We start from the raw sequence: 27,358 nt of genomic DNA on the forward strand, positions 1-27,358 counted from the left end.
GACACCTTTATTAAAATATATTAAAGAAAGGCTACAAAGGGATACTCTATAAAGTGGTTAACACCTAGTCTTTGCCCATGTGATAATATCAAATGCTTCTACACTCAACTGCAAAAGGAAATAGAGAAAGGGTTAGTTAAAAACACTAGACTTACTGTTATAGACTCCCTCTTAAATACTGAGTCTATATCCTTCAGGCAGAACAGTGACTGCTATGCTTTAAGAGGAGGTAAGTCAAATTAGCTTTAAGACAGTTTTACCTGAAGACATGCTTTGCTGCTCTGTGCTAGAAATCTGTCAGCAGTTAAAGGGGTAGAACAACAAATGCCGTTAAAATAAAACGGCACTAATAGGCACATCTAAGAAAACGTGTTTCAAGAAGCCAAGCCATTCTGATGCATCATATAAACCACGCAACACAGGAACTGAGTTGTCAGCAAAGCTTCTGATGATACATAGAAGTACTGAAGGGTGCCACAACACCATAGAAAAAGACTATGAAGTGGTTTTACTAGGTCATCTGGCTAATTGATAGGAAGACTGCCCTATATACACCAAAGACCCGCATAAGCCTGTTTCTCTCTTTCTTGTTTTTCAGTTGTTTATTGTTTCAGTTGCCCTCCCCAAGAATACAATACCCAACACAGTCATTTTATTGATTCCTCTCAATTCCCCTGTAAATAAATTATCACATCTCTCCTCAGTTTTTTGAGGCACGAGCCTCTCCACGCATGCAGCAAGTTTGCTCTCCAAAGAAATATGACACACACTGTGCCTCAGTGAAATTTCAGGAATATACCTCCACCCCTCCACTAAGTCAAAGGCTATGTTAACGTAAGACTCACAATGTGACATATTTTTAATTGATTTTTTGTCAAATTTATAGCTGCATCTTTTATTTACTCCAATTAAGAACTGACACAACTAGCCATGTATAATACTAAATTAGGAAGCTCCTGTGCAATTATATACACCCGTTTTCTAACCTTATGCAAGAAAGTTTTTCCTATTTAGCACTCTGACAACATGCTGCAAGCCCTTTTTTTTAATTGCTTATACATTTATACTCCAAAATTAAATGCATAAATGAAAAAACCTGACTGAAGAATTTCAGAATTTTCCTTCATGAAGCTTTGAAGGACATTTAAAACAAATCTATTTGCTCATTCTAGTCGTCACATATGCTTTAAAACTTCAAACTATATTTGATACAGCTTTTGGATATATTTGTGATATATTTGATACAGTATTTACCCACTGAGATTAGGTCTCATTTCAGACTTTGAAATATGTTCTTGATATCATCAAGAGATCATAATTAATACTTTTTCATTTCTTCTGCCTCAAGTTCTTTGGCAGCTGATCAATTTGATAAAAGTACAGGTCCTGGCACATGAGCAATGCCCAGTAACTTCACTGGCACAACTCAACGCCCCACAAGACACTCATTTATGCATATAAGGGCCTATTTTGCAAATGCAGGATGGAGTAGTAACATCCTACTGAAACTTGAGAACTTAAGTTTGACAAACTGATGAAACAAAACTACAGTTCTTATGTTCTCATAAGTTCCCATGAACTTCCCAATTACATTAACTAGTTTTTATGAAAAATGGCATAGATTATTTGGGGTGGGGTAGAGGGCACAGAGAAGAGCTATCTCGGGGGAAACATTAAGTGTTTAATGATATGAGGCATTAATAGACTAAGTATTAATAATTCTGACATAAATACATTTCTCTGGAAAAAAAAAAATCCTTCTGCCTACAGCTGGTCTCTGCAAGATTTCTCTGCTGTCTTCTGACATACTATTTGCTGTTGTTCCAGAAATAAAAGCTATTACAAATAAAGATGATGATAATAAACCCACAGGGACAGCAGGAATGACATGCAAAACAGATATGTTTTGAAGTTACAAATAGTCAACACATTTTTCTGTAGCATTACTTGGGGGGGGGAAGGAAAAATAAAATGGGGGGGAAGCACAAAACCACTTCCTTCAGGAACATAAGTCTTGCTGTACTTTGCATAAAGCATTAACACAGGACCACTTAGTCAATACATAAAATGCAATGCAAATTACATATATGGTAAAGCCTCATAAGAAATACAGAGGTTTTTTTTACAATACACTTGCACTTTGCTGTTCTCTTAAGTAAAAAAATTAACATGATGTTCAGTGCTTCATACACACACCAAGTAAAGCCCTCAATTCAGAAAATGGTAGGGGTACACCACCAAGTTCAGCAAACACCGATTTCCTCACCAACTTTTCCAGTTGACAGGAATTTTTCTCCTACTACTATGAATGCTATTTTTGCATTTTTATAAAATATATTTACCTATTTAAAAACCTTCAGCTTGCATAAAAGAAGAGCCAACAATACCTCTTGTAACTGTAGCTCTTTCTTCTTAGCTGATAAATTCAAATGCTTTTCTAACAAACTGTAGTTCTTCTCTGTCTCTTTATCAAACTTCTTTTTTTCCTCCTAGGCACAGAAACAAAATAACATTCATTTTGCATAAAAATGTAAGAAAAGCCTCCTTCTTTCTTCTTCTAAAATTCTAACTAATCAGAAACAAAGAGAAACAAATTATCATAGCTCCAATAACTAAGGAAACATTTTTTAAATTAATTATAAAGGCTAACTTGACATTAATTCCTATTGCATCAATATGGTGAAGCTTATCACGCAAATGCTTACATTTTCTAAGTTACAAAAAGCCAAACAAACAACCTTTTCTTGATTTATTGCATTTGTCATTACTTTCAGGGATCATCCACATTATCTTGTTTTTTAATAAAGAACTTAAAGGGAAATAACCAGTTTCTGAAAAAAAGAACTTTCTATAATCAACAAGGGAAAGTTCCTACAATTTCACAGTTCAAAATCCAAAGCAAATACCACTATTTTAAAGCCATATAAAGACCTCTGTACTGAATTCCTGCTTCTACCAGATTTATTGCCCCCAGGGGTGGGGAAAAAAATTAAATACATAACAATATCCATAACACATAAAATCATGCTAGCAAAACAGAAACTCTCACAGACACACATGAATATCATTTGCAAGTGTAAATCCATTTCTCTGACCATCAAAACCAATGTATTGGAAGAGGGATTGCCATCAAATGTTTCTATGAAGTCTAAATTCTTGGATCTAATTTAGTAGAAGACATTGTAAAGCAACCCTTTTTGTTTCCTCAGTTCTAGTTTTATAACTCTGTGTGTTAAGACAGAAAGCTGCATTGATGAAATTAACCAACAAGTTTTGAAGCTATTTTGAAGGAACTGCAGTTGAAAACAAACTAAAATAAGTAAAATCAAGTATTTAATTACACAGTCAAGAACTGACAGATTTACTCATCAGAAAGATACCAGTTCAATTAAAATATTTTTCCATTATCTGTCAATTTGGAATTTCATTTAAATGTATCCTACGCAACATACTGGTTAGACTCCATGGACATACTTACTCTTTTTTTTTTTTTTTCCACCTAACCTTTCATTTTTAATAATACTATATTGAAAGTGATGCATGTTTTTGTTCTCTGAATGATTGGATTCTGAAGGTAGCATTCTATTAAAGAGGGGATATCTAAGCTGTTTAGGATTGCTTCTCAGCAAGGTCTTCTACCAAAAATGCTAGGTTTTTCTCCATTTTGAGCCTAAGAACTTCCTTTCAAAAAGCAGCCACAATATTCCTTACCAACTGAAAAACATTAAGATATGCATATGGTATTAGTGTGATTACAGATAACATATTAGCAAGCAAATTCTATTGATCTGGTCAACATTTGAGTGCTGCCAGAAAAAAAGAGCACTATTAACTTCTAAGTAGGCAAAGCCAAAAACTTTACACATGTAATTTGGAATTACAGCAGCAACACTTTTTACTAAGGAGTAATTCAATAAGGGTCTCAGCTTCCAGCACTATGGAAGTAAACTTTTTTTTTCTTTATCTTCTTAAACCTAACTCAGACCATTTCATCAGCAGGGGATGTAAGATACAGGAAAAATCTGAGGCAGCAGGTTCAACCTGTATTTTGTAATGGTACACTGTACATTTTTCCTAAAGCAATACTACACAATGTTCCAGATATATTTCACTACTAAAGCCTACAACTTGGTTTTCAGAGCTAAACAGTATTATATTTTCAGTGTCAGTACGTTGATTACATCGAATAAATACTTAACTAAGAATATTCGAAGACTTAAATACTTTAGAGGATTTTAATTTAAATGTTATACAATTATGCAAGACTGTTCTATTTAAGATCACTGAGTATTCTGTCAAAAAAAAAAAAAAGAAAGGCTAAATCACAAGTAAGAGCTTCAACTTCACAGAAACAGTATGCAGGGACGCATGGAAAGAAATATCCATCCAAACAACATGTGAGATGTAGACTGCGTGCATGTAACTTGTCCTGTTGGAAACATCACAGGCAGGATTCTGACCAGGAAATGAGTGAAGTTCATGAGATAATTTAAAGCATTAGGAGTTCTCACCCCCAAACCGGCAATGTTCTTTAACACCAAAAATACTATTGAAATAATCTATTCATTACAGCTGTGCCCATGACAATAGGTTACATTGAGAACAAATTCTCTTTTCCCTTGGAAGGCCTCCCTATATTACAGACCAAGTTCTTATTGTATGTTGGTTGGGACATAAGATATACTTCTCAGAAGCCCATAAAATTACACAAAGCTCATTGTACTATTGAACTGTAATGATTTATGATCAACAGAGCATTTTTCATTCACGAACACTGAAATCTTATTCAGAACATGACAATCATTCCTGATAAAGTGAAAATGCATAGGACTCATAACTGAAATGTTAGCAATTAAATATCACTGCTGATGAAGTCATGAAATGATAAAATAAAACATCTGTAGAGTAGTAGTTTAAAAAAGTATGAATTGAGTACTGGAACAGAAAGCTCTGTGAAATAGCTGGGGGGATGTGGTTTTTTTGGGTTTTTTGGAGGTTTTTTTTTAATAAGCATTTTGGGGTTTTTTTTAATAAGCATTAAAATTTCTTACTGGAAGAAGAAAGGTAGACAGGTAGAAAAAGGTCAAACTTGTCCCTGATACTTGCAGCTTACTTTGCCTTTTTTCAGAATATACACAACATTGTGACAATCTTAAAAAAATTTAACACTTTCACAAAAAAATCAAAAACACTTTGAACGAGATCTTGTCTTCAGCTTCTCCATCCCTATTTTTTTCCATTCATGCAGATGCATTAAGTTATCTATTCAAAACAAAAATTAAAATAAAGGAAATTTTCACTTTACAGGTTGTAAAAATACAGTTAAAAGCAATGTGGATGAGCAAGCTCCTTTGGGTAGTGAATATTTTTCAGCCTTTGATTGTGCAACTGCAAACAAATACAAAGCACAACAGGGTTACCCATTAGGAAGGGGGCAGGCTGTTAGCAAGATTGCTCCTATTCCAGACACAAGAGATTAAGAGAGGGAGAAGAAAGCAGCAAGGGAAAGGACATATTCTTGTCTTCTTGAAACATACTTTCCATTTGTTTCTGAAGCAAGTTCTTAAAGTAGGAAAAAGAAAGCATGAATACATTAAATGTAAACAACAGTATCTTTCTGTCAATTACACATCATCACTGCAATGCAATCCAATCCAAGTAGAGAAATAGAACAAACTATCATAAAGGCAATGAGGAACAAACCTTTACAGCCCCTAGCTGCTCTTTCCTAAATCTTTCCAAAGGTTTGATCAGCGTTTCAGTAACACTGAGTGCCTAAAGAAAAAAAAAAGACACCAGTTAGGTTTCTGCAGCCAGACTGACAAGTCACTTTATCATCAGCAATAACAAGAGAAGAGCAAGCAAGCTCCAAAGTAAAATAAAGGAGAAGCAAATTAGGAGTCCTAACTAAAATAATAATAATAATAAAATAAAAATCACATCTATGAGTTTATTCAAGTTTTCAAATATTATAGCCCTTATTTAAATCCACTGCCAGGAAATCTGCAGAAATTTCAGAAGTGTACAGGCTGCAGCCAAATTACAACTGCTTTACTTGTGCCAGTCTCGCAGATCAGACTGACAGTCTCAATGACTGAACACCAGAATGAGAGACATGACAAATTATTTTCATTTGGGGACACAAAAATTTCTGCAACTAGAAACACTACAAACAACTGCAGAATAGACTAATGAGTAGCAAATAATAATCTTTTAACATACAGTTAAAGCCATTAGGCATTGATATATTTATATCAAAATATTAAGTACATTACGAAAACAAAGTTAACTTAAGTCATTAAATCAAGAAACAAGAATTTTAGCTGACTGGGTGAGCATCCACAAGTGTACTTACAATAAATGGCCTCATACCTATATTAAAGAGAAAGAAAAAGTACACAATATGCCAGTATAAGACAGAAAACTGCAGCATATTAGATCTGGCCAGCAAATACGTTTCTTAGTTCACATGAAATATCACCAGAGATGGAGTGGAGTTAGGGTTTGGTTTGAGGCTGGTGCAAACAAGACTTCAATTTTAAAAATGTTTGACAATTCAGCAAAGGTTGGAACTTCTGGAAAGCAACAGCAGCACAGAAAAGATAGTGAGAGCATTGGAGATGTGGAGGAGCAGGAGGGTCCTTTCGGTCTCAGTCCTAAAGCAGACCCACAGAGTAAATCACGTCCAGGACTGGGCTTAGCACAGCCACAGGGCTGAGCTGCCAGGAGTCCAGGCAGGGCTCCCTGGAAGACCACCTCAGACACAACAGCAGAAGGCCTTCTCTCCCTCGACCCACACCCACCCCACCCCACCCCCCTCTCTGCCTTTCAAAGGTGAAAGGTGTCAGAGAAAACATTGCAGGCTTAAAACAGCCTGCTGGGACACTTCTGAAAAGCTCTTATCATAGAACACAAGAGCGATGTATTAGAGATCTGGCACAATACAAACCTGAACATCACTGTCTGCTCCCACCCACCCCTGGAGCCATGCAGGGATTAATTTGGGAGTCATCCTGCCAATTCACTGTAACCAGAGCAACCAAGGCTTTTAAACAGACACGGCAGCATACTAACCTATGGAGCCAATTTGAAACCCAAATATCTGGCAAGCCTGGGCCAAACTGCATGTTGCACAGTCATCCACACAACAGAAACTTCCTAACTTCAGAGCACTTGTTCTCATGGCCCAAACTTTTTTTTTCTGCATCCATTTCCTGCTTTTGCCAAAAGCACTTAAAGCACTCTTCGGTGCACCCTTGGTGAGAGCAAAACAAAAAGGAAACCTCACAATTTTGTCTTCCAGAAGTGGACCAGGCTAACCATGACACAGAAGACCCTTATGTTTAGCTGGAAGGTGAGGGAAGGACAACAGTGTAACTGCTGCCATGTCCCCAGACCTGCAAAGACAGATCCTGCAGGCTTCATCACAAAGCTTTGGGAATGCTCTTGGTGGCTAGAGAACTATTTGTTCCCTGAGGTGACTCAGCTCCCACCAAATGAGAGACAGGGCATTCAAATGCCCAAACCAGGAGCTGAACTGTGGTTCTAGGATTTAGCCCACCTGTCAGCCTATGCGCTATATCGTAACTACTCAAGCCGTTACCAAGAACCTCCACGGCAGTTTTTAGGACACTCAGGTTTTTCACGTTTTGTCAGGCCTCCAAGACTTTCCTTGGAAATTCTCAGGGGCTGAAAGGAAACAGTAATTTCAACTCATAACTGAAACAGTTTCCTGGGACACAGCAGAAGCACCTGAGGACTGAAGGATCTCTCCTTGCAGACCTCGATGATTCTCACAAGTCAGAGTGGAGAACTGCTCATGGAAATCACAGAATAGTCCTATACTGGAAAACTTTTAAGAAGTTTAAGTTGTTTCTGCCAGTTTCTTCTATACTGACAAAGCAAGTGAGAAAGCTATGAGGCCTCCTCAGAGCAAAACTCATGAAAGGATGACAGTATCTGCCTGGAAGAGCACCAAGGTTAGTGGAATAATTTAAAAGCATTTAAAGGTAGCAACTGAGCATTTAAATGGTCAGAAGTTTAAAAATAAGTTTCTAACGACAGGTTGCTTATTAGCCATTTGAAATTTTACACAAAAAGAAGTGAAACTTAAGAACAACAGGCAGTGAATGTATGCTGAACACAAAGTCCAAGCCCCAGAAAAGCATAGCACCTTGATGCAACCGAAAGAAAAACCACCAACACCCACCACAACAAAGGCAGCTGTGGTTTATAAACCAGCAGGGCTGACTGCAGATCATTTGGTCTGCTACACTCCTGTGCAACATTAACCATGGAAACCACTACAGGAATTTGTTTGAAGCAGAAAATAATCTTTAAATCAAAACGAGATGTTCCCTCAGCGACTGCCAACAAACAGATTCCACTGCTGCCAATGATATGATAAGCCAGTAACTCTTTCATTAAAAGAAAAACAAGCCTCCCTTCCTTCCAAAAAAAGATGTTTCTCATTTTACACAGCTTAAACTTTGTTAACAGATGCCATAAAGGTATTTATGATTTGTCACCCGTTTTGCTTTCTGTGTCTGGATTAAACAATGAGACTCTTGGGTATTTCTTCGTGAAGCAGGATTTTGCAGATTTCTTTGTAGATTTTTGGTCATTCTCATAGAGCTTCATACCAGGCCCATATATAAGAATATAAGAGGAGTATTTCTGAATCACTGAAGTGAGCAAGTATGTCAGTTTATATGCATATAAACAGAAACTATCAACCAAGACACAACTGGTAAATTTAACCAAATTACAAAGCTGTTAATCTGACTGTCAGAAATAAAAATGAAGTTCACAATTGAAACATGCACAATTCTGGATTAAATAGGGAGACATTTGCACTGTTCTCCAGTGCTTATCATAAGAAGCTACAAAAAGTTTTGTAGTCATTTATATAACAAAAACATTATTTACACAGGTATTCATTCTAAGTTAGTTTATTTACAGTTTAGGAACTCAAAACACTTTTTCCTTTCCTTTTTTTTAAAAAAAAAAAAACCAACATGGTTAACAGATCAGTGGACAAAAAACCTAAATTTCTCCCAGTAAATAAGATAAGGATTGCTTGAATATATTTGTCATTATCATTTGCATCTTCCTTAAGAAGTAAGTCCATATTAAAATGTGAAATTTCCAAGAAAAGTTATACTATGCATTTAACTTAAGTATTCATTAATATGAAATGGCATGTTCCTCCCTCTTTCAACTTCTGTCTCAACTCCTAATTTTCATCCCTCTACTCCTTTAATCCTGGCAGATTATGACGACAGAAATGTACTATTTTGGGGGGGGGGGGGGGGGGGCGGGCGCGGAATATCTTTCTTTTCTTCATATCTCTGATCAACCCAAACCTAACTGAAAGGAACATTTACTCAATTTTACAATCTGGCAGGCAAATTATGACAACTGTACATCACACTGGAATCCATGTAAAGAGGTCATGCCTCAGGTAGCAGTTATCTTAACCAGCTTTACAAATGTCAAAGTCTCAGGAATGCTTTAAAAAATGTTTAACCTCATATGCACACATCTCAGGCAGACAGTCTGAATTTGCTTATGCTAATCCTGTTCTATTTGCTGCACCTATGGAAAGGTCAAAGAATTTACTTAACTTCACCATAAACCTGGCAACAGCAGCAATAAAATCATTATTGCCATCATTGTCTCAGAGATCACTGTATCCAACATTTGCAACATCTTTATAAAGCAGACTTTCAGCTTTGTGTATACCTCCTAATTTCAGATGCCTTTACAAAACACCACCTGCTCAGGCAAAATAGTTTACAAAATGGTGACAATCCTGACTTTTCCAGCTCAATGTTCTTTAAATAAGTAACAGATCATAGGTTAAGGAGCCCAAACCAGCATTTCCTAGAGCAGCCCCCAAAGGCACAGACTAAAGCCATTACCAAGTGCATTTACAGCCATTTGCTACTTCACCAGTTAAGTCAACAACATCCAACAGGTTATTTACCAGTCAGTGCCAGTCCACAAGATGACTTCATGTAGCCTGTTACTTCTTCCCTTCTCAGAGAAGACGGGAGCATAGCTGTTAGGGAGAAACTGCTTCCCCAAACACCTCTGCCCTATGGACTGTAACCTGACACACAACACCATCCACCAGAATTCAATACTTCTCATGCTTTCTCACTTTCCTGCGGTAGGCAGGAGTAGTCTTTCCTAAGTTTCGGCTCCCCTTGCAGGTACAACCAGGCTTGTCTTGCAGAGGAGGAAGGCTGCTTGCATGGGCTGTAAAGCAGTAGCAACCCACAAAGAGCTGTCCCAGAAGCTCAGTCCAGCCCCTGTGGCTAAAAAGGCTAGACCAACCTAAGTTAATCAAAATTTGTTTTGCTTATTAGACAAATGCAGCAGTGGCCTCCCAACTTTCATCCATAAAATGTCCTTAGACCTCGGCCTTTACTGGAAGAACTGGAATTTACACATTGCTCATCAACAGCTCTAGAGGCAAGGTAAATATGTACACTGACTCTGCTCCATTTCGAATCTAAGCATCCTCCCATACAAGACAGGTTCACTGGGAAAGAAGAACAAGAAGCCATAAACATACACCTTGCTGCAGACTGCATAGCAACACAGGAGTGCTGAGTTCCTAATTCTCATCCCAGGAACTGGAATGCAAATTAGACGCCAAACAGAAAAGCAGGTTGTATGTTTCCCAGTGCACTGACTCGAAAGATTTATTTGTAGACAGGGGCATGATTGTTTCTCTTCTCAACAAAGCAGAGACAGAGGCTGCCAGTCAGTAGGGCAGAGCTCATGAAAACCAGCAAGTGTCAATGAAACTAGATCTGAGAAGGAAGTTTTGCCCTACTGAGTGCAACAAAGAATGCAGAAAGGAAGACATACCTAGCAGTGATTCAATAACAAAGGTAGCTAACATTGCGGTTGAATAAACAGATTCACTTTCTAATAAAGAAATTTATTACCTACAGCTGCACTTCTGCTTACAGAGGCTATAGCTCTTCTGTGTTTTCCCCATAAAATTGCAACATTCAGCCTAATAAAAAAAAAGCTGATTCAGATACTTCCTGTGTTGAGGGAGAAAAAAAATATATACAAATTGGGTATTCCTACAAGAAGGTTTCCTGATTCACATAGTGATTTGTTACTGAAATTTCTCAAGCATTAAGATTTATGTCTGAAATCCTGTATTATGTAATTGTGCAGATTCAATTCCACTACTGAAGACATTAGATGTTACTTGCAAAGCCTTAACCTCTATTCTTTCTTTTCCCATGAGAACGTGATTTGCTCTTACAGTTACTTGAACGTGCTCCCAATTAACGGCACAGTCAACTCTCCTGCCAGTATGCCCTGCAGACAGAGTGGTGTATCTCCCTAACCACTTCTCAGTACTAGTTTTGTACATAACTGGAGCACTGATTGCAGTCAGCGCAACCATACCCAAAACTCATTTGTTTTCAAATGCAAGTTTTCTTCTGGTAAAAGACTCTGGATGCTCTAGAGCTTTCCTTGTAGCTTTACAAACATAAATAATGAAATGCCCTCAGCCACATATTGGGATTACAAACATGGATGTTTGAGGTTTTTGGGTTTGGGGAATGGAGTCTATAGACTAAAGGATTTTTAAGGGGGTCTCATAGCACATTAATACTCGTGCATCTTTGCATGTGTGCAGAAGCTGTAAAAAAGAAGTGACATCCACTCCTCTGGATTCACTTGCTGTGGAGGAAGGCATCCAGTAACAAGAGTCAGGTGGACAGACAGATCTGTCTTTCAGACAATCTATTTTGTACATTTCTGAGATGCCAGGAGGCACCTGAAACAAAACAAATCACCTTCCTCTTAGGTGTTCCAGAAAACAATCCCCAGGGTTCGGTAAGACTGGCTACTTTCTCAAATTGTTCCAGAAGGAATTTCCTAGACCATTGGTCCATTGCCCCACAAGCCACGATACAGGCAAACTCCTGTGCTATGCACTTCCTAGCCCTTTTACAGGCAGCAGCCTTGGCTTACAGAGACTATAATAGCAGGATCAGTGAGTCCTCCCTTCTAGTCAAAGGTTATTTCCTGTTCAGTGGAAGTTTATGACTAATCTAAAGGACAGACAGCTAAAAATGCATCCTATGACCTATCCGCTATGCTGCGCTCTGCTTTGAAAGATTGTTTGCATTGCTTCACTTGCCATGAAACTGCTGACCTCAAAATTAAATTGATATCATAAGCAAACAATGCAAACAAAGTCTTTCATTTTTTTAAAAAAAGGTATTTAAATTAAGACAGTGGAGTTTAGTAACAATTGCTTTCTAAAAAGCTATTTAATAGCCCTGGCTTTCCAGCAAGTTTATTCTTATGAAATACATTCCACTATAAAGAGAAAAATACTACAAAGCCATAAGCGTAATGAACAGGAAAAGAAACAGAGTTTCATGAATAGCAGCAAATCAGCTTTTCCCCATCTGAAGTGGAAGAAAAATGTAGATAACTCCTCCAAACAAAGATCTTCCCTTAGCAAATCCAATACACAAGAGCTGAACAGCATGACACACCAGAACATAAGTCTGGTTCTTGTATGAGCAGATAATCATTTCCAGTCCACGCTTTGAAATCACTGGCCATATAAAACTCTTGACAAGACGAAAAGGCTGCTCAGGAAAGCACATAGCATAATGCCCATTTTCTTTGTGCATGGCAAAGCTCATCGCTAAGCAAAAGGATGCCACTGAAAAGCAAAGAATCCAACAGCTAACAACAGCTTCAGTGTTCAGTCAAGAATGAACGGCTGGATTATTGTCAGCACTGTCCTCTCCAAGGAACAGTGGTGTTATTAACAACCAGAAAAACCAAACTGGTGACAGTTTTACAATGCAAATTCCAAACATTTCCCATTGATGAAATAACAGAATGAAAATTCTCTAGGGAGTTATGTTGATGCATGTGAGACCACAAAGCTGTCTGGAAAAGGCAACTAGTGGTAACAGAACTTTTCAGACATATTCACTCAGAGGTGGCAGGAATGCACCCAGAACTGGCTTTTTACTTTTTTTCTATAGTATAGAAAACAGTCATGTTTGTTTTATAGATTAACACACACAAGCTCATATGTAACTCACAAAACAATTTCAGAAGACTGTATGTAACATGCAAAAATAAACAAATAAATAAAACAAACATTTGGTGTCAGGAAATCACCAAAACATAAGAGATATGCCTGAAGCAGTTGCAGTTCTGTGTTCGTGTTCCCATATCCCAGTAAGTATATGACTGCCACCCAGCCTCATGCCATGCAGAGGAAAAGTGAAAGCTGGGCAATGAGATACAGCAACAATTGTTCTGCTTGTTTCTAAAATTGGAAAATGTTTTATTAAATTGATCAATTTGCACAAGGAAAAAAAGAATCTAGGTTCTCCAATTAACATAGTCAAATGTTGCTCCTGAGAAGTTCTGTTTTACCTGTGCCTCTGTCTCTGCATCTGAAATGTTTAATATGCTGTTGGCAGCCTAATTTTTCAGAAGTGGTCACCAATAATGTGACAAATATGTTCTACACTGTATTGGCAGATGTGTTTAGTAGCCTGTGCTGTCAGTGAACTTAAAAGGATCTGAACATATCAAATACTATATAATGCCTTGAACTCTTACTGAACAGATCTTGAATGCATCTTACATCCAAAACTACTGGATTTTTTTTTTATTTTTTTTTTACTTTACAACAGTGAGTAAACTGATTGCTCCTTCAGATTACTATGAAGATAGATTACAATTAAAAACCTGTGTGCAGAGGACCAAAGAAAAGCTCAGAAAGATTAATACCATCATCTTCATAGCAAAGTGAACTAGTGTATATTAAATACAGAGTCACTGAACAAAATGTAATAGTAACCTATTCATGAACAGTGTTAAGTGAGCACTTAACCTGTGAAATAAATACTCATGCACTGAAATACTTCATCACAAGAGGTAATAAGTATACATAAGTATATCTACATATTTGCACAGATTATTTAAATTCTACCTTTAACCTTTTGTGTATATGTCTTTGAACCTTAACAAACTTCTTTTAACTTGGGAAACCACAACTGGGAAACCTCTCTCCCTCTTTTTCCTTGCCCCCCCCCCCCCCAGAGTATCAAGAAGAAAGAATAAAATGGTGACTTCACTGAGGTATTTCTTTTAAAAACCCACAGAGAAACAGTTTCTCATGTTCCTGATATAAGCTGAGAATAATTCTGCTCTTCAGAGAGGTGCTATTTTGAATTTGATTCTGACAACGTAGTAAAACTAAGAAAGAATGCAAAAGGATTTTTGAGAAGCCAGGACTGCCAAGATACCTAATGGCATAAGAACAACAGTTTTTTGGGGGGAAGGGGGCGGGGGCGGACATGACAACGACAACAACCCGCAAAAAAACCATGAACAAAACAAAACAAAAAAAAAACCAAACTATGTAGCATCTTTCCTCTGAAGATACCCAAAGGAATAGAAGTGTGCTAAAACTGTAGCAGGAAATAAAAGAGACCATACCAAAATAAAAAAAAGCAAGTTTATATTGCCTTGGGGAATTACAGGAAACATACAGTAAGGTGAATATAATTGTACCAGAAATCCTATACAAAGAGAAACACGATGGAGTAAAAATAAAATACACAAGTACTTAGGGACAAAGTTAGAAAGACTAAGGTGAAAAAACATTTTATTTGGCAAGAGGCAAAGACGACTCTAAAGAATAGGAGTTCTTTATATGTATTTCAGAAAGCAGAGAGGAAGGAAGCTATAAAACCATTATTTAACTGGAAAGAGTTAAAACAAACCAGCAATTGACTGTAAGACAATAGCAGATTTTAATAACCTTCAGAAAGGAAAAAAAAAAAAATCTTAATTATAGCAAATCATCTAACAAAGGGGGGGGGGGGGGGGGGGGGGAACGTAAGTTAAGGAGAGTAAAGATTTCTTAAGAACAATTGTATGTATTCCTACATTACAAAACTGAGGATTTAATCACATTCAAGTCAAAAGGGGCTTTGCTTCAGAGTAGTTCAGGCACTCAGCAAAGCAAACTGAAAGGAGAGGCAGCAAGGTCCCAGAGCACGGTAGAAGAGCAAACACAGTAGCAACTTTAAAAGTGCTGCGGAAGAAGCAACCTGGTCTTAACAAATAAACCACAGAAATAATGAGAAAACAACATCCTGGTTGCAAAGCTACCCTGAAAAATACCTGTTCAGCTAAGATGACATTTCAAGCATCATATAGGAAACTACAGCCAAGTTTCCTGCATGACCTAATTTTCACTAGCAATTTATGGAGTGACTTACCAATAACTCCACCACACTAACATACATGTGGAATGACATAAATCCAAGAGAAAATGTCAGTGCTTTCAGAAAGCAGGATTAAAATAATTTTGACGTAAAAGACAGCTGGTCTAAACTCAGTATAATCCAACTGAATAAGGAAAAACACAGATGTAAAACACCACTTTGAAAGGGTAACAGTGAAAATACTACTATGAAGGAAAACGATTGGGTTTTACTCCATGACTACCGTAAAAAAGTTCCCAACGTGTTCCCAGGTTAACTTGCAGAAAAGGAGACTTAGGAAGGATATCAGGTGAAAAAAATGGAATAAACATTGGAGTAAAACTAGAGAAATCTCTAGACCTGGAACTTTTTTAAAGAATAGTCTAGACCAGCACTCATCAGGGATCATCAAGGTATACATGACCCTGCCACAAGTCACACCTCTGCAGGTAAACGCAGCCAACTCACTCAGTGCTGGCATGGGAGTAAGTTAACTGAATAGGACATGAGACACTACTAAGCAGGACCTGAGAGATTGCTGGACACAGCCCGTAACTAGGAGAGACACTGACAAAAGTTACAGTGTTGTGAGGGCTGACTGGGCTTTCAGCATGGTTAAGGGAGAGTCATGCGAGAAACAGGTGAACTCCACAAGCAGCTAAAGGGCAGGATGAAGGACCTCCAGGGAGGGAAAACATGCATAGCCAGCACATTAGGGCGACCGCACTGGGTGCCAAGTACTGCTGATATTACTGAGGGAACAGTACAAGTGCTATCAAATCTGGTTATGATTTAGCAAGACTGGAATCAACACGGAAAACTAACTAGGGGCAGGCTGGTCATTTGGCAGAAGACTGGGAAAGAGGAAGGGAGATATAAAGGTGGTAAAAAGAAAAGTAAAGGAAGAGGAAAGGGATAACAACCACAGGTGATGTACCTACCAGGCTGCCCCGCAATGCTCATCATTGCAGCTTACATGAGGGCAGCCAGCAAAGCCTGTTGTTCCGAGTCCATCACAAGAATCAAACCTGCTTCTGCTGTCAGGAAAACTGGGGCTGCCTTGGGGAATGTCACCAATCTATGGTGCTATGGAAAAATGTAAATTATTTTTGTATTGGCCACTCCATAATAATTTCAATTAAGCATCTGGATTAATGCCAACTTCCCTTTTCACAAGCACCCAATCCTTTGACAGTCAAGATGTAATTTCAGCAGCCTTTGAAGGAGATGGGAGAAGTAGTAAAACCATGAAGTGCAAGACTCCAACATCTGAATGAAATTATTAATTATTCACCAAATAAATACTCATCAGACAAATGCCAACCAAAAAAAGTAAATTATAAACACTAATAGAAAGTTTAACGGACTCTGGATTCACCACTAACAATATTTTCAGAAAATCATGAGAAGTGTTGATGATAAGTATTTAATTTCAGTTTAGAATATACTTTAATTGCACATTTAAAATGGCACAGCAATATCTGAAATGCCCTTAGTTCTTTGATTTCTTTAATTTTTACGTGACTGAAATTTATCTCCAATGCTGCACCGAAATCAGCGTGAGCAGTCCGAAACCTTCTTGTCATCTTCAAAATGGCAAGGGGGAAAATGCTCAATAAAGAGCATTCTTAACAAAGAAAACTGAATGCTTTTGAAAAAAAAAAATGCTGCTATATACTCTCCATCTTAATAGAAAGTCTTTGGATGCCTGATCTGATTCCAAACATCTGTGAGTGCAACATGCTCTAATATTCTCCATGGGAGTATCTCTAGAGTTCGTGCCACTTATAATATCCATTGAAAAGTCAAAATAAAATAAAAACAGTCAGAGAAGCAGCCACTGAATATTGTTTTTACCAGTCACCATACAATCATTTTCTCAAGAAACTTATGGCTACTGTTACATTAACTCACTCCAGAAATGATACATAACATTTCCTAGACTACAGATGCAATGAAAAGGCCGCGCATCTGTTAAGTCAAAGAATGTATTTTGTTTCTATTTGGAATTAAATATTTGCCCCACAATATTTTATACTCGACAGTTTTTCAAACTGTCTCTGTTCTAACAAATGCTGCATTTCATCCTTTTCTTATCAAGAAAGTGGCATTAATTAGCTTTTAGTGTGATAATGTCTTCTGCGTAAGCATGGGTATCACACACAAAAAAAAGTAATCTGTTTTGTGCCATTCAGTCTGAAAAACAGAAGCCTTTTACTATACAGACAGACAGCACTGGATTCTGAACAGCCTACTGTGTTGGTAATTATCACTACCGAAGATCTATCGATACAGTCACTGAAACGCGCTACATAATTCTGAAGTCCTGAAGCTGACATGTCTCAAAAACCTGCTATCAAAATAGTGTGGAAAATAACACGACAGGCTGTAAAGTATTTTTCACTGTAAAACTTCCCAAAGACTTACTAATTAGATGTAGCAACTTCATTAAAATAGTATACAGCTATGGATGGCAGGAAAAAGCAGAGTAAAGACTACACTTCAGAGTTACAAAAAATAAAAACAGCATTCAAACATACCTGAGCAAATCCCTACAACCTGGCAAAACAACTCGAGGTAGTGAAAAATTGCCTCTGCTATGTAAAGACAGCATTAGTCAGGAATGTGCAAGGAACTACATAGATTCTAGGTCTGACCCAAATGTGATTCCAGATCAGAACAGCATACCAGGACATAACATCGCACACCCAGGTAACCATGACTATTACTGAGCTGAGGACTGCCAGAGAGAAATGTTTAAAAAAATTGTTCACAACTTCTTTTCTCACTTATCTACATACTCCTACACTGCAGGCACAGCTTCTGGCAGAGAGGAGCACAGAACACAGATTAGTTTCAGTTTCCTTTCAGCAATGCCAAGTGGTTGCTGACTTCCAGGAAGATAAAGATTTAACCACATAGTAAATACTGAGGAACATAATTGCTATCTAGGCAGATCTAAGTGCATTTCCTAGATGCAAGGTCTGACTACCCTCAGAAGAAAATTGAGTAGATGTAATCTGCTGTATGAATCCCCTCTCTAAAACAAAAGCTGGGCATACAACTGCAGAGGAGAACCCTGATACCACCCAAAAAGAAACCTTCCATCTTCTGGACAACTTAGGAAATCAAGATAGCAAGGTGTGATGCAGAGGTCTCAGCCCGCAGTCTACGTGGAGCCAACCTGACCCATATTACACTAAGACCCTAAGCAATCACAGGCATGTAAATAAAAAACACTCCCTTCTACACCACAAAGCAACAAAATGTTTGCAGGTGCAACCCTCCACCAGAAGGCTCAACTACAAACAAAAGGTTTGCAAGTCTGCTACTGCATCCAGCCAACAGATTGCATCCCAAATCCACACGTGTTGAAGGTGGAGCCACAGAGATTCTGGATCCAAATTTGGCCAACTTCCCAAACTTGGATGTCCTGCTGCAGTATTTAGTCTTTCATCTTGTTTTTAACTGCAAATGGTAAACAACCTTATCATGGTTTTCCCATTAGCCCCAGCCATAAATTATCAGGCCACTAACATTTTAAACCAACTCAGTTATCTGTCCTTAGCATAATAGCTGCTTTCTTTAATAAGAACTAGCTGCTGTCTGTAACTCTAGACTACAGAATCAGAGGCTGCACAATGACAGCTTTCACTGTATAGTTATTGGTATTAACATCTTGGTGGTTATCAAAGCAGGAAGCAACTTTAACTGACTTTCATCTTCCTCTTTGCTATATATACAGCTTTTAAAAATTTTTATTGCAACTCACCAAAATTTCTCTTTGTTCTTCCAGATTTTTTAAGAAGTTTGAAAACTCATGAAGAGATGCATCTGTAATACAAAACCAGAAAAGTTTAATCATGTTGCAGGATGGCATGGCAAAATACAGCCACTTGTTACCACTTCTTACCTACCTATGTATCTTTCATCATCTGTTTCTGCATCACCAATGAATTCAAATTTGAAGTCTCTCAGAGAATGGGCAAATTTTCTCTGGGCTGCTGAAAGGTCTGCAAGGAGAAGAAAAAGTACAGAATGAACGTTAGGGCTGGTGGCTGGAAGATCCCCCTACTCCTAGAATAATCAACTTTGACAAGGAACTCAACACAGGTCTATCTATGGACATTACAAAACATCCAATATTGTCTAACCCTCTTCTGATCTCATCTGGGAATTTATCACGCAGATTTCTTTATACAAGGCTACATAGTAGAAAGCAAGTGTGATCCTGTGTACAGTGTTAGATATATTCTTAGACTTCGCTGTATCACCACTTAGGGCACAGGCCATACAAACAGATCTGTAACTACAGAAGTTTAAGGCACAACACTCAAGAGTAAGTTATGCCAGCTGTATTACTCTGCTAACCTAAACTCGCCAGTACATTTGTCAGCACAAATAAGCATCTTAGGACTTTCTGTATACCCTATATAGATAGCTCTGCTGGTGAAACGTTTATACATAAACCATTTTGCACTGGAACTAGAAATCCCATGGAGTTAAACTATGCCAAAAGTTAGTTAACTTATTTTTTTAACTGTTTTGAAATATTCCTAAAACATTTTCTTCAAGTTTTACCTACTAGTGTTTGACAATCTGGGGTCAGAAGGCTGCACTCTTACATTTGTCAGGAAGTAATCACACACTATATTCAGCCACAATATCATCATTATAAACCCTTATTAAGATTTATAAAGCTGCAAATAAGCAGTGTGTGCACTTTTCTGTTGTGCTGACACATGCAGGTTAGGAATGTCATGAGTTCTGGAAGGATGGAATTAGTCAATGAAAAAAAAGGATGCATTTCCTGGTACACATCTAGCCAGTAGTAAAGGTTTTACTCACATTTTTGTTGTCAGCCAAGGGTAAAGACAATTTGAAATACTTAGTTAATATATAATCTTTTTCTTATCACATGCAGTTCTGAAGGGCTAAGAAAAAGTCTTTTAATGGAACAGCTAAGCATTTTGTTCTTTAATATTAACTGGTGCTATAAGACAAAAAACTTGGGCTTTTTTTGTTGCTCTTGTTTTGTTTAGGTTTAAAAAAAAAACCAAACAAACAAACACCACACACACACCCCCACAAAAAAAACCCCAACTTTATGATAGGTCCTGCATCCAGCACACTGTATGTTTTATCATGTGTTACAGTCAAGTACAACTCCAGCATACAATGCTGCACTGAAAGTCCAGTTCAACCACTTAAAAGGATAAGGTACAAATACTCTACAAACAGCAAGACAAATATTCCTTTCTTTTCAGCCATTTCTCATTAGTCCTTTCCTCATCTACTGTGTAACAGTGCCGCTCCCTGTGATACCACGCTGCCAGGTAACCATCTCACTTTTGCAACTGCTTTTAAAGTCTGCACATGTACCCTTCAACACATGAAACCACAGGATGCTGCACAGGGCTCAAGGAAGAAGGGCAAGAAGGTGGAAGGAAAAAGTAATATAATTGCCATGTAAAAGGAACCATGGGTATTTTAGCTCAAATGTTTTGTGGGCTAAAAGGCTGTTCACAAAGCAGACAGCAAAAGAAACAAGTTCTCCTGGCTGTGAAAGGCTTAAACATGGAAAACAACAAGATTCTTACACATCTAATGTTATGCTTATTTGTAAGCCAGGTCACAACACAAGGTTGAAAAGAGTATATTTATGAGAGAATGGATCCAACAACAACACACAGTCCCAAACTTATTTAATTTTCTTGAATCTGATAATCCCTACCAAAGCCCTGTCATATGAGAGCAAGCCCCATGTTAAAGGAAGGAATTGTTTATTACATTTTCTCCCACTTGTAGAGGTGACTTATTCAAATAATGCAGAGCAAGGTAAATGTTAAGAGAAAGCATGCATCACCACATGCACACACATGCACACCCCTTTCACCTTCACAGACTGAAAGGTACTAAAATACTGAAGGGGCTACGGGCTCTGATGAGCCATTCTAAAGTGGTGCAAAACCTCCTGCATGGCTGCATAACCCACTGCTCCACCAAAAGCCAACTTTCTGGTGACAGTGACAGCAGACAGAACCTGTGCCCGTGCCCATGCCCTGACCCCTTCAGTGCAAAGACCAACATATTCAGCCAGGTTGAGAAGGGGCTGAATCAAAACACTAAGCTTCTCACAGGATCATAAAGCCACATTCACACATTTCTCTCTACTGAATCTGCTAAGGGAATGGAAATTACTAACCAAAGGGCTGGAAGCAGTAACCTTTTAACACATCAAAGCTACATTTGCAGTGTTCCTGTATTAAAGCCATGAAGACACATTCATTTTTTGCAACATCTTTCCACAAATCACATCTGAAACATTTCAAAACTGATCAAAAACATTTTGGAAAGCATCAAGGAGTGGGAGAAGGCTGGGAGTTTGAGAAGAAGAATGACCTGATGGGTCAAGAAAGCTGAAAATACCTGGTTATTGAACCAGTATCTAGAAGAAAAGGCAACAAAACAGAATGAGATTCTCTAACAGATTTTAAGAACTTGGCACTTTCAAAAAAAGTGAGAAGTCACTTATATGTGTGTGTGTGTGCATATATATATGTATATATGAAAAATAATAAAAATATAATGAAATATGAAAATAATGAAAAATAAAAAACAATCACATGTTGCAAGACATAACTGGGAAGAAAAAAATCCCCTGTCTGGGGGAGACTCCAGCCATTCCATTCAGACTGTTGCAATGACCAGAGTCCTAACTGTTGCCAAAATATGGAGTTTAATCCTGCTTAGTCAGCAGATGTTAACTGCAAGATTCATCCTCCAATGTTTATATATCATCCAACAGTCTTGTTTTATTTTACCTACATTTAAGGTCACATTCTGTTTTCGTTCCCTATGGCACAATAGCACTGGTCAAATATAAAACTAGTACCTTACACAGCAGAACCACTGGTGCCCAGCTATTCACAGGAATGGAAGAGTCTCTGATCTGCCTTTTGCTAAACTAAAAGAAACAAGACCGTGAATCAAGTAGAAATGGAGAAAAACTTTCTTAAAAGGTCAGAGCAAGAATACTGAACTCCTTTTGCTACAGCACAGAAAAAATTATGAGGATGGTAGGTAGACTCAAAAAGATAACACAGACCTGTGCTGGATTTTCTTGACATCTTACAACCATGGCCAGAGGGAGACACCATGATCATCTGCATTTAAACCTTGCACTTTGAGGCAAACAGCATGAAACTGCTCCAGTATTTTCCCTGATTAATTCTACATATTCTACAGTATGTACAAATGCTCACATAATTATAAGCATTTATAAAACTCTGTATAAACAAACTAGATGCTGATATCATCATAAATACTATACTCTCTCACTATGGTGTTACAATTTAAATGTTGAGCATTGTTGCTTAAGTTAAAATTTCATAAACGTAACTTGGCTTTCTGCCATCCTGCATTAGAAGACCTTTACTACAGCAAAATTATTCAGCTGGCAGTGACAGATACATTCCAGTACTGTTCCACATCAACATTAGAGCTTGCAAGATCAGTATGTGCTATATAGTAGAGTGTAAAAATATATGGATTCCAGCTACATGTATTAGAATAAGACAGTATAAGTACAGTAGTACGTATCAAACAGGAAACCAGTTATGCTGATTATCTGAATAATGCTGTAGCCTATTAAAAAAATGCAGTGAGAACTTAGGGGGCCAGGAAGTAATTATATTATTCCCTTTAATCTCCACATTCTACCCAGTAACACCAAACAAAGATATAGGAATACAGTAATAGGTTTGTTGATTGTTGAAAGCTGCTGCTATCTTTTAAAGGGAGGAACAGGGCATTCAAGATCAAAGGGCATTTAAATATCAACAAAATACTAACATTCTTTCCTGAATAAAATGTAATCCTGGCAAACCCATAAGGCAGAGTCATTTCAAAGACTGACTTTCTAAAAACACTAAAAGAAATCAAGCATCTGCTAGATGTTTTAATCAAAACACTGAAGAGAAAGACAGACATGTTTCCAAAGAGAAAAAGGAGGGACATAAGGACACCAGGGCATTGCACTTTCTGTCTTTGTTAATATTCATATCAGTACACTGTATTTTTTTCCCCATGTTTGAATGTAACTACTTTAAAATAGACCACAAGAAACAGGAGCAGCTGCCAGATCCCACATTTTGCTCTGAAACGTTTTAGTAACAAGTGTTCCTGTCAGCTCATCCTGTGCCAGATGCACTGCCAGTGCCCCACACAAATACCTCTATATTCTTTCATTTGCGTCTGGAGGAAAATATTTTTGTTTCTTATCTGAGTTGAGCTGAGCCAACATGACACCATGAGTTGCCAGCCCTCACTTACAGCACCAGACTCCAATCGCTCCCTGTAAGATCAGTACGAACTTCAGTATTAGCCACTTAAACTAAACTTCTTGCACAGAACAAGGCAATACTGCTTCCTAAGGCTATCCTAGATCTCTTTTGCATGGCAGGAGAACCACCTGTTTGTAACAGCCCTTTGTATTACTGTTAATATTTTTCTACAGCAAAATACAGATTTCTACTTCAAGCATCTGTATCATGACAATTCTTTAAGAAGGGCATCACCATTCCTCATGCTCTACTACAAATGTCATAGACGAACAGATACGCTCCAGGAATGACAGATTTCTAGTGGCTTTATTTAACATGGGTTACAATTGCTCTGGTCTTATTCAAAAATATTGTCCTCAAAAAGCTAAAAGGTTAACAAATACTTAGATTTAACTACTAAGCTCATCTTCAACCTACATTATTACATTAATGACTAATATTAGACTTCTTGATCTATTTTCCTTGCAGTAGGCCAAGATCAGGCAAGCTACACACCGTTGTGAAGCAGGCAAGGACAAGCTGAGTGAGTCAGCCTCTCCCCTCTTCATTCCAGGCATCTATCCCACTTGCAAGAGCTAACAAAGCCGCTTCAGAGGAACAGGGGTACTTCAAATATTTTGTCCAAGGGCTGCAAAATGGACTTGTATGGCATTTCATACAAAACGTGCCATCTCAACATTTACAAAAGCAACAGAGTGTTTCTCTTCTGTGTCCCCTTCAGCAAGGTGAACAATGAATCTAATATAATCCACAACACTGAGAACATGAACAGGATTTAGTTATTACCTTAGTAAAGTGGATAAACAGGATTTACTTATCAACTTAGCAGACACAAGCCATGTGGCAGATTCTTAAAAGCAGTAACATGTTTCAACTCCTTAAAACCAAATAAACTATTTACTACTCATTTTTATCTGGTTAGTACATCGAAAGAACCATCAAACCAGAATAAAATTACAACAAAGCTAAAACACAAAGTTATTCAATCCCCTCCAAAACCAGAATGGAAATTAAGTTCAAAGACTACAAGGTTCCTGGAGTCCCATTTTGACAATGTCATGGTACCCATGGCAATTCCCGAGTTTCTGAAAGCTTAGCAAATGTAGGTATGAGGATTAAAAATTAACTCATTACTGACTTGTCAAGTTGCCCAGCCCTCGCCCTCCCCCCCCCCCCCCCGCCCCAGCATAATACAGTGTAAGCACATTTGGACCATCCCACATCTTTAAAACGGCCTCTCTCAGTTTCAGTTTAATCAGCTATCGACACAACATTCTGTTCCTGCTGGCCTGAAGGCACCTTTCCAGCCACAGGTCCCGAGGGTCCAGCAGTTGACAGCTTCACACTCTCCACATTCATATGCTCAGGTCTGAGACAAATCTACATCAATTGTACCAAAGTTACAAGGTGTTTTATTATTTACTAAAAAACCACAGAAATCTGGTGTCAGGATGAAGTTGCTCTAGATCAAGTTCACATGCACACACACACAAATGAGTTTAAATTTTCAAAATACAAAAAAAAAAAGGGGGGAGGGAAGAGCTATCAAACTGCAGCAACAATATTTTAGGAAAAGTCTTTCAAATTTTAACATGGAAGGGTTTTCATTACCAAATAAAAAATAATAATTAAAAAAAAAAAAACCAAAAAACAAGCTTTGCATTTCAGCAACAAACAGAAAAAAAGAAATTGCAAGAATAAAACAAACAAAGAACCCACAGCCTAAGGTCAACAAGAAATTAAAAACAATTTCAGGAATCTTAAGCACTAATGGAAGTTTTCTTTTTAACTTGTCAAAAATAGGAATTAATGTCATTCTTTTGTTACACTAGAAGTCCAAACTTTGTCACAACTCTCCCAACTAATGATAACTGAAAATGAACACCTAGAAGCCAAAAAAGAAAAACATGTTTTTTATTGTCCAATCTAAGGAAAAGACAAAAACTGAATACTGGAGCAATGAATATCATTCTTCAGAACAGTGCCTCTGTTAGGAATTGACTGGTCTTAAAAGTTCCTTCCACAGTGCTTGACATCCCCTATTACCAGTTCTAGTGCAGGCTGAGGTCATTAATTGTGGTATAATTATGTGACAAGTAAAAACATGTTGTTTAGCCTGAACAAACCACATGTAAATGGCATGACAGAGATATTCTATTCTTCTCCCCACTTGAGAGAGAGATCCATGCAATTTTTGCAAGATTTCTGTTTCAGATATTACTTATCATATTTTATGATCTTCCTCCTTTCAAATGTATAATCCCTTAGTCTAAATGCCACTATTCCCCACATCGATCAAAACAGGCAACTTTAATAGTTTTCAGATTTTAGCAGAGCAGAATTTTATTTTCATAAATATGCAAAATGTTCTAGATGCCATAACCTCCAAGCATTGTTTTCTCCTGTAGAAAGTATGCAGTATAACATAAAACATATCATCTTATCTAACTAGCTTCTCTAGTTCTCCAGCTCCTACCAGTGAGAATAGATATAACTCATTTCTCCTTTTTCTACCCTTGCAAGTACAAGGGTACCAACTCCACATTCCCCCACATCAAGAAACAACTAATTAACATGTTAATTATGATATATGAAATATCAACAAAGTAGCATCTTATAGAAGTACGTGTAAACTGCCAAATCATGCTGGTATTGTCCCTTGGTTGCATCACATCTTCTTGGGCTCTGGTTATGTGCCTTTTTAGCTGGATCTTTGAAATCACCAAGCCAGCCCTACTCAATCCTGCCAAGGGCATTTTCCTTTTCACATCACAGGCATTAGGCAAAACAGCATATTTAGTGTCTCAGCAGAGATAAGGTTCTCCTAGAGCATGTCCCACAGCTCTTACCAAAAAGTGCACCCTTCTGCCAGCTCAGATGGTAACTAAGTCAGTTCTGCACTTCAGGAACACAGCATAAGTTACAACTTATGAAAGAAAAAGACAAGCTACATCCCTGGCCCTACAACCCTGCCAATAAATTCACTGGTTCTGGGGTGGAGAAACATTCCTGCAACCACCCTGACACAAGACCTGTATCCTAAAGATTCTGCTGAAGGGCCAGGCAACTGTGATGTAAGTTATTGTGGAGTACCACAGAGATAATTCTCTTGAAAGGAATCATAACCATCTTGATTCTCACAACCTCCATGTGCTTGACCACAAAATAGATGAAAAGTAGTAAATTAGAAAGCAAGGACTAAGAAAAACAAATTTGCAATGCAGCAAACTGTGAACATTCCACCAAATTTATACAGTTTCCAAAGATAAAAACTAGCAGTTCAGGACTTGCTGCAAAAGTTTCCCTCTATCATATACTGCACCAAAAGGCAGCAAGATGGACATCAATATTATGTATATAATCTGTTCCCAAAAACAAACTCTGCATCAATCCAGAAGCAACAGTTTGAATACGCAATACAAAAACAGTTGTACTATCAAAGCTTTCACTACTAAAACTTTCTACAATACCTTCAGCTCTGTAAGTAACACAGACCCGAGGACTGTCTTCCAAAAGTGACTGAATTAGAAAACATGAGATGAAAACATCCTTTTTCAGAGATCAGCATTTTACTATTATCATAAAGATGTATGAATTCAGAAGATGAGATTACACTTCTAGTAGTGAACTGACTAGCAGAAATTTGAAACTGACTTAAGTCCTTCATAAGATAACTCTGATCATTAAATGGAACATAAATTTCCAGATATTGTATTCTTC

At 37.7% G+C, this 27,358-nt stretch overlaps 1 protein-coding gene across 1 annotated transcript in view; it reads right to left on the reverse strand.

Moving 5' to 3' along the window:
• Positions 1-27,358, reverse strand: part of ARHGAP10 (Rho GTPase activating protein 10) — a 154,850-nt gene that overhangs the window by 93,904 nt on the left and 33,588 nt on the right. Inside the window, exons 2-5 of the mRNA XM_056361295.1 lie at positions 19,211-19,306; positions 19,066-19,127; positions 5,704-5,775; positions 2,388-2,489 (exon numbers count right to left, since the gene is read on the reverse strand). Coding sequence (XP_056217270.1) covers positions 2,388-2,489; positions 5,704-5,775; positions 19,066-19,127; positions 19,211-19,306 — 332 coding nt within the window. The remainder of the gene's footprint in view (positions 1-2,387; positions 2,490-5,703; positions 5,776-19,065; positions 19,128-19,210; positions 19,307-27,358) is intronic.

Source organism: Falco biarmicus, chromosome 1 (assembly GCF_023638135.1).
Source record: "Falco biarmicus isolate bFalBia1 chromosome 1, bFalBia1.pri, whole genome shotgun sequence".
In the NCBI taxonomy this organism is placed as follows: Eukaryota; Metazoa; Chordata; class Aves; order Falconiformes; family Falconidae; genus Falco; species Falco biarmicus.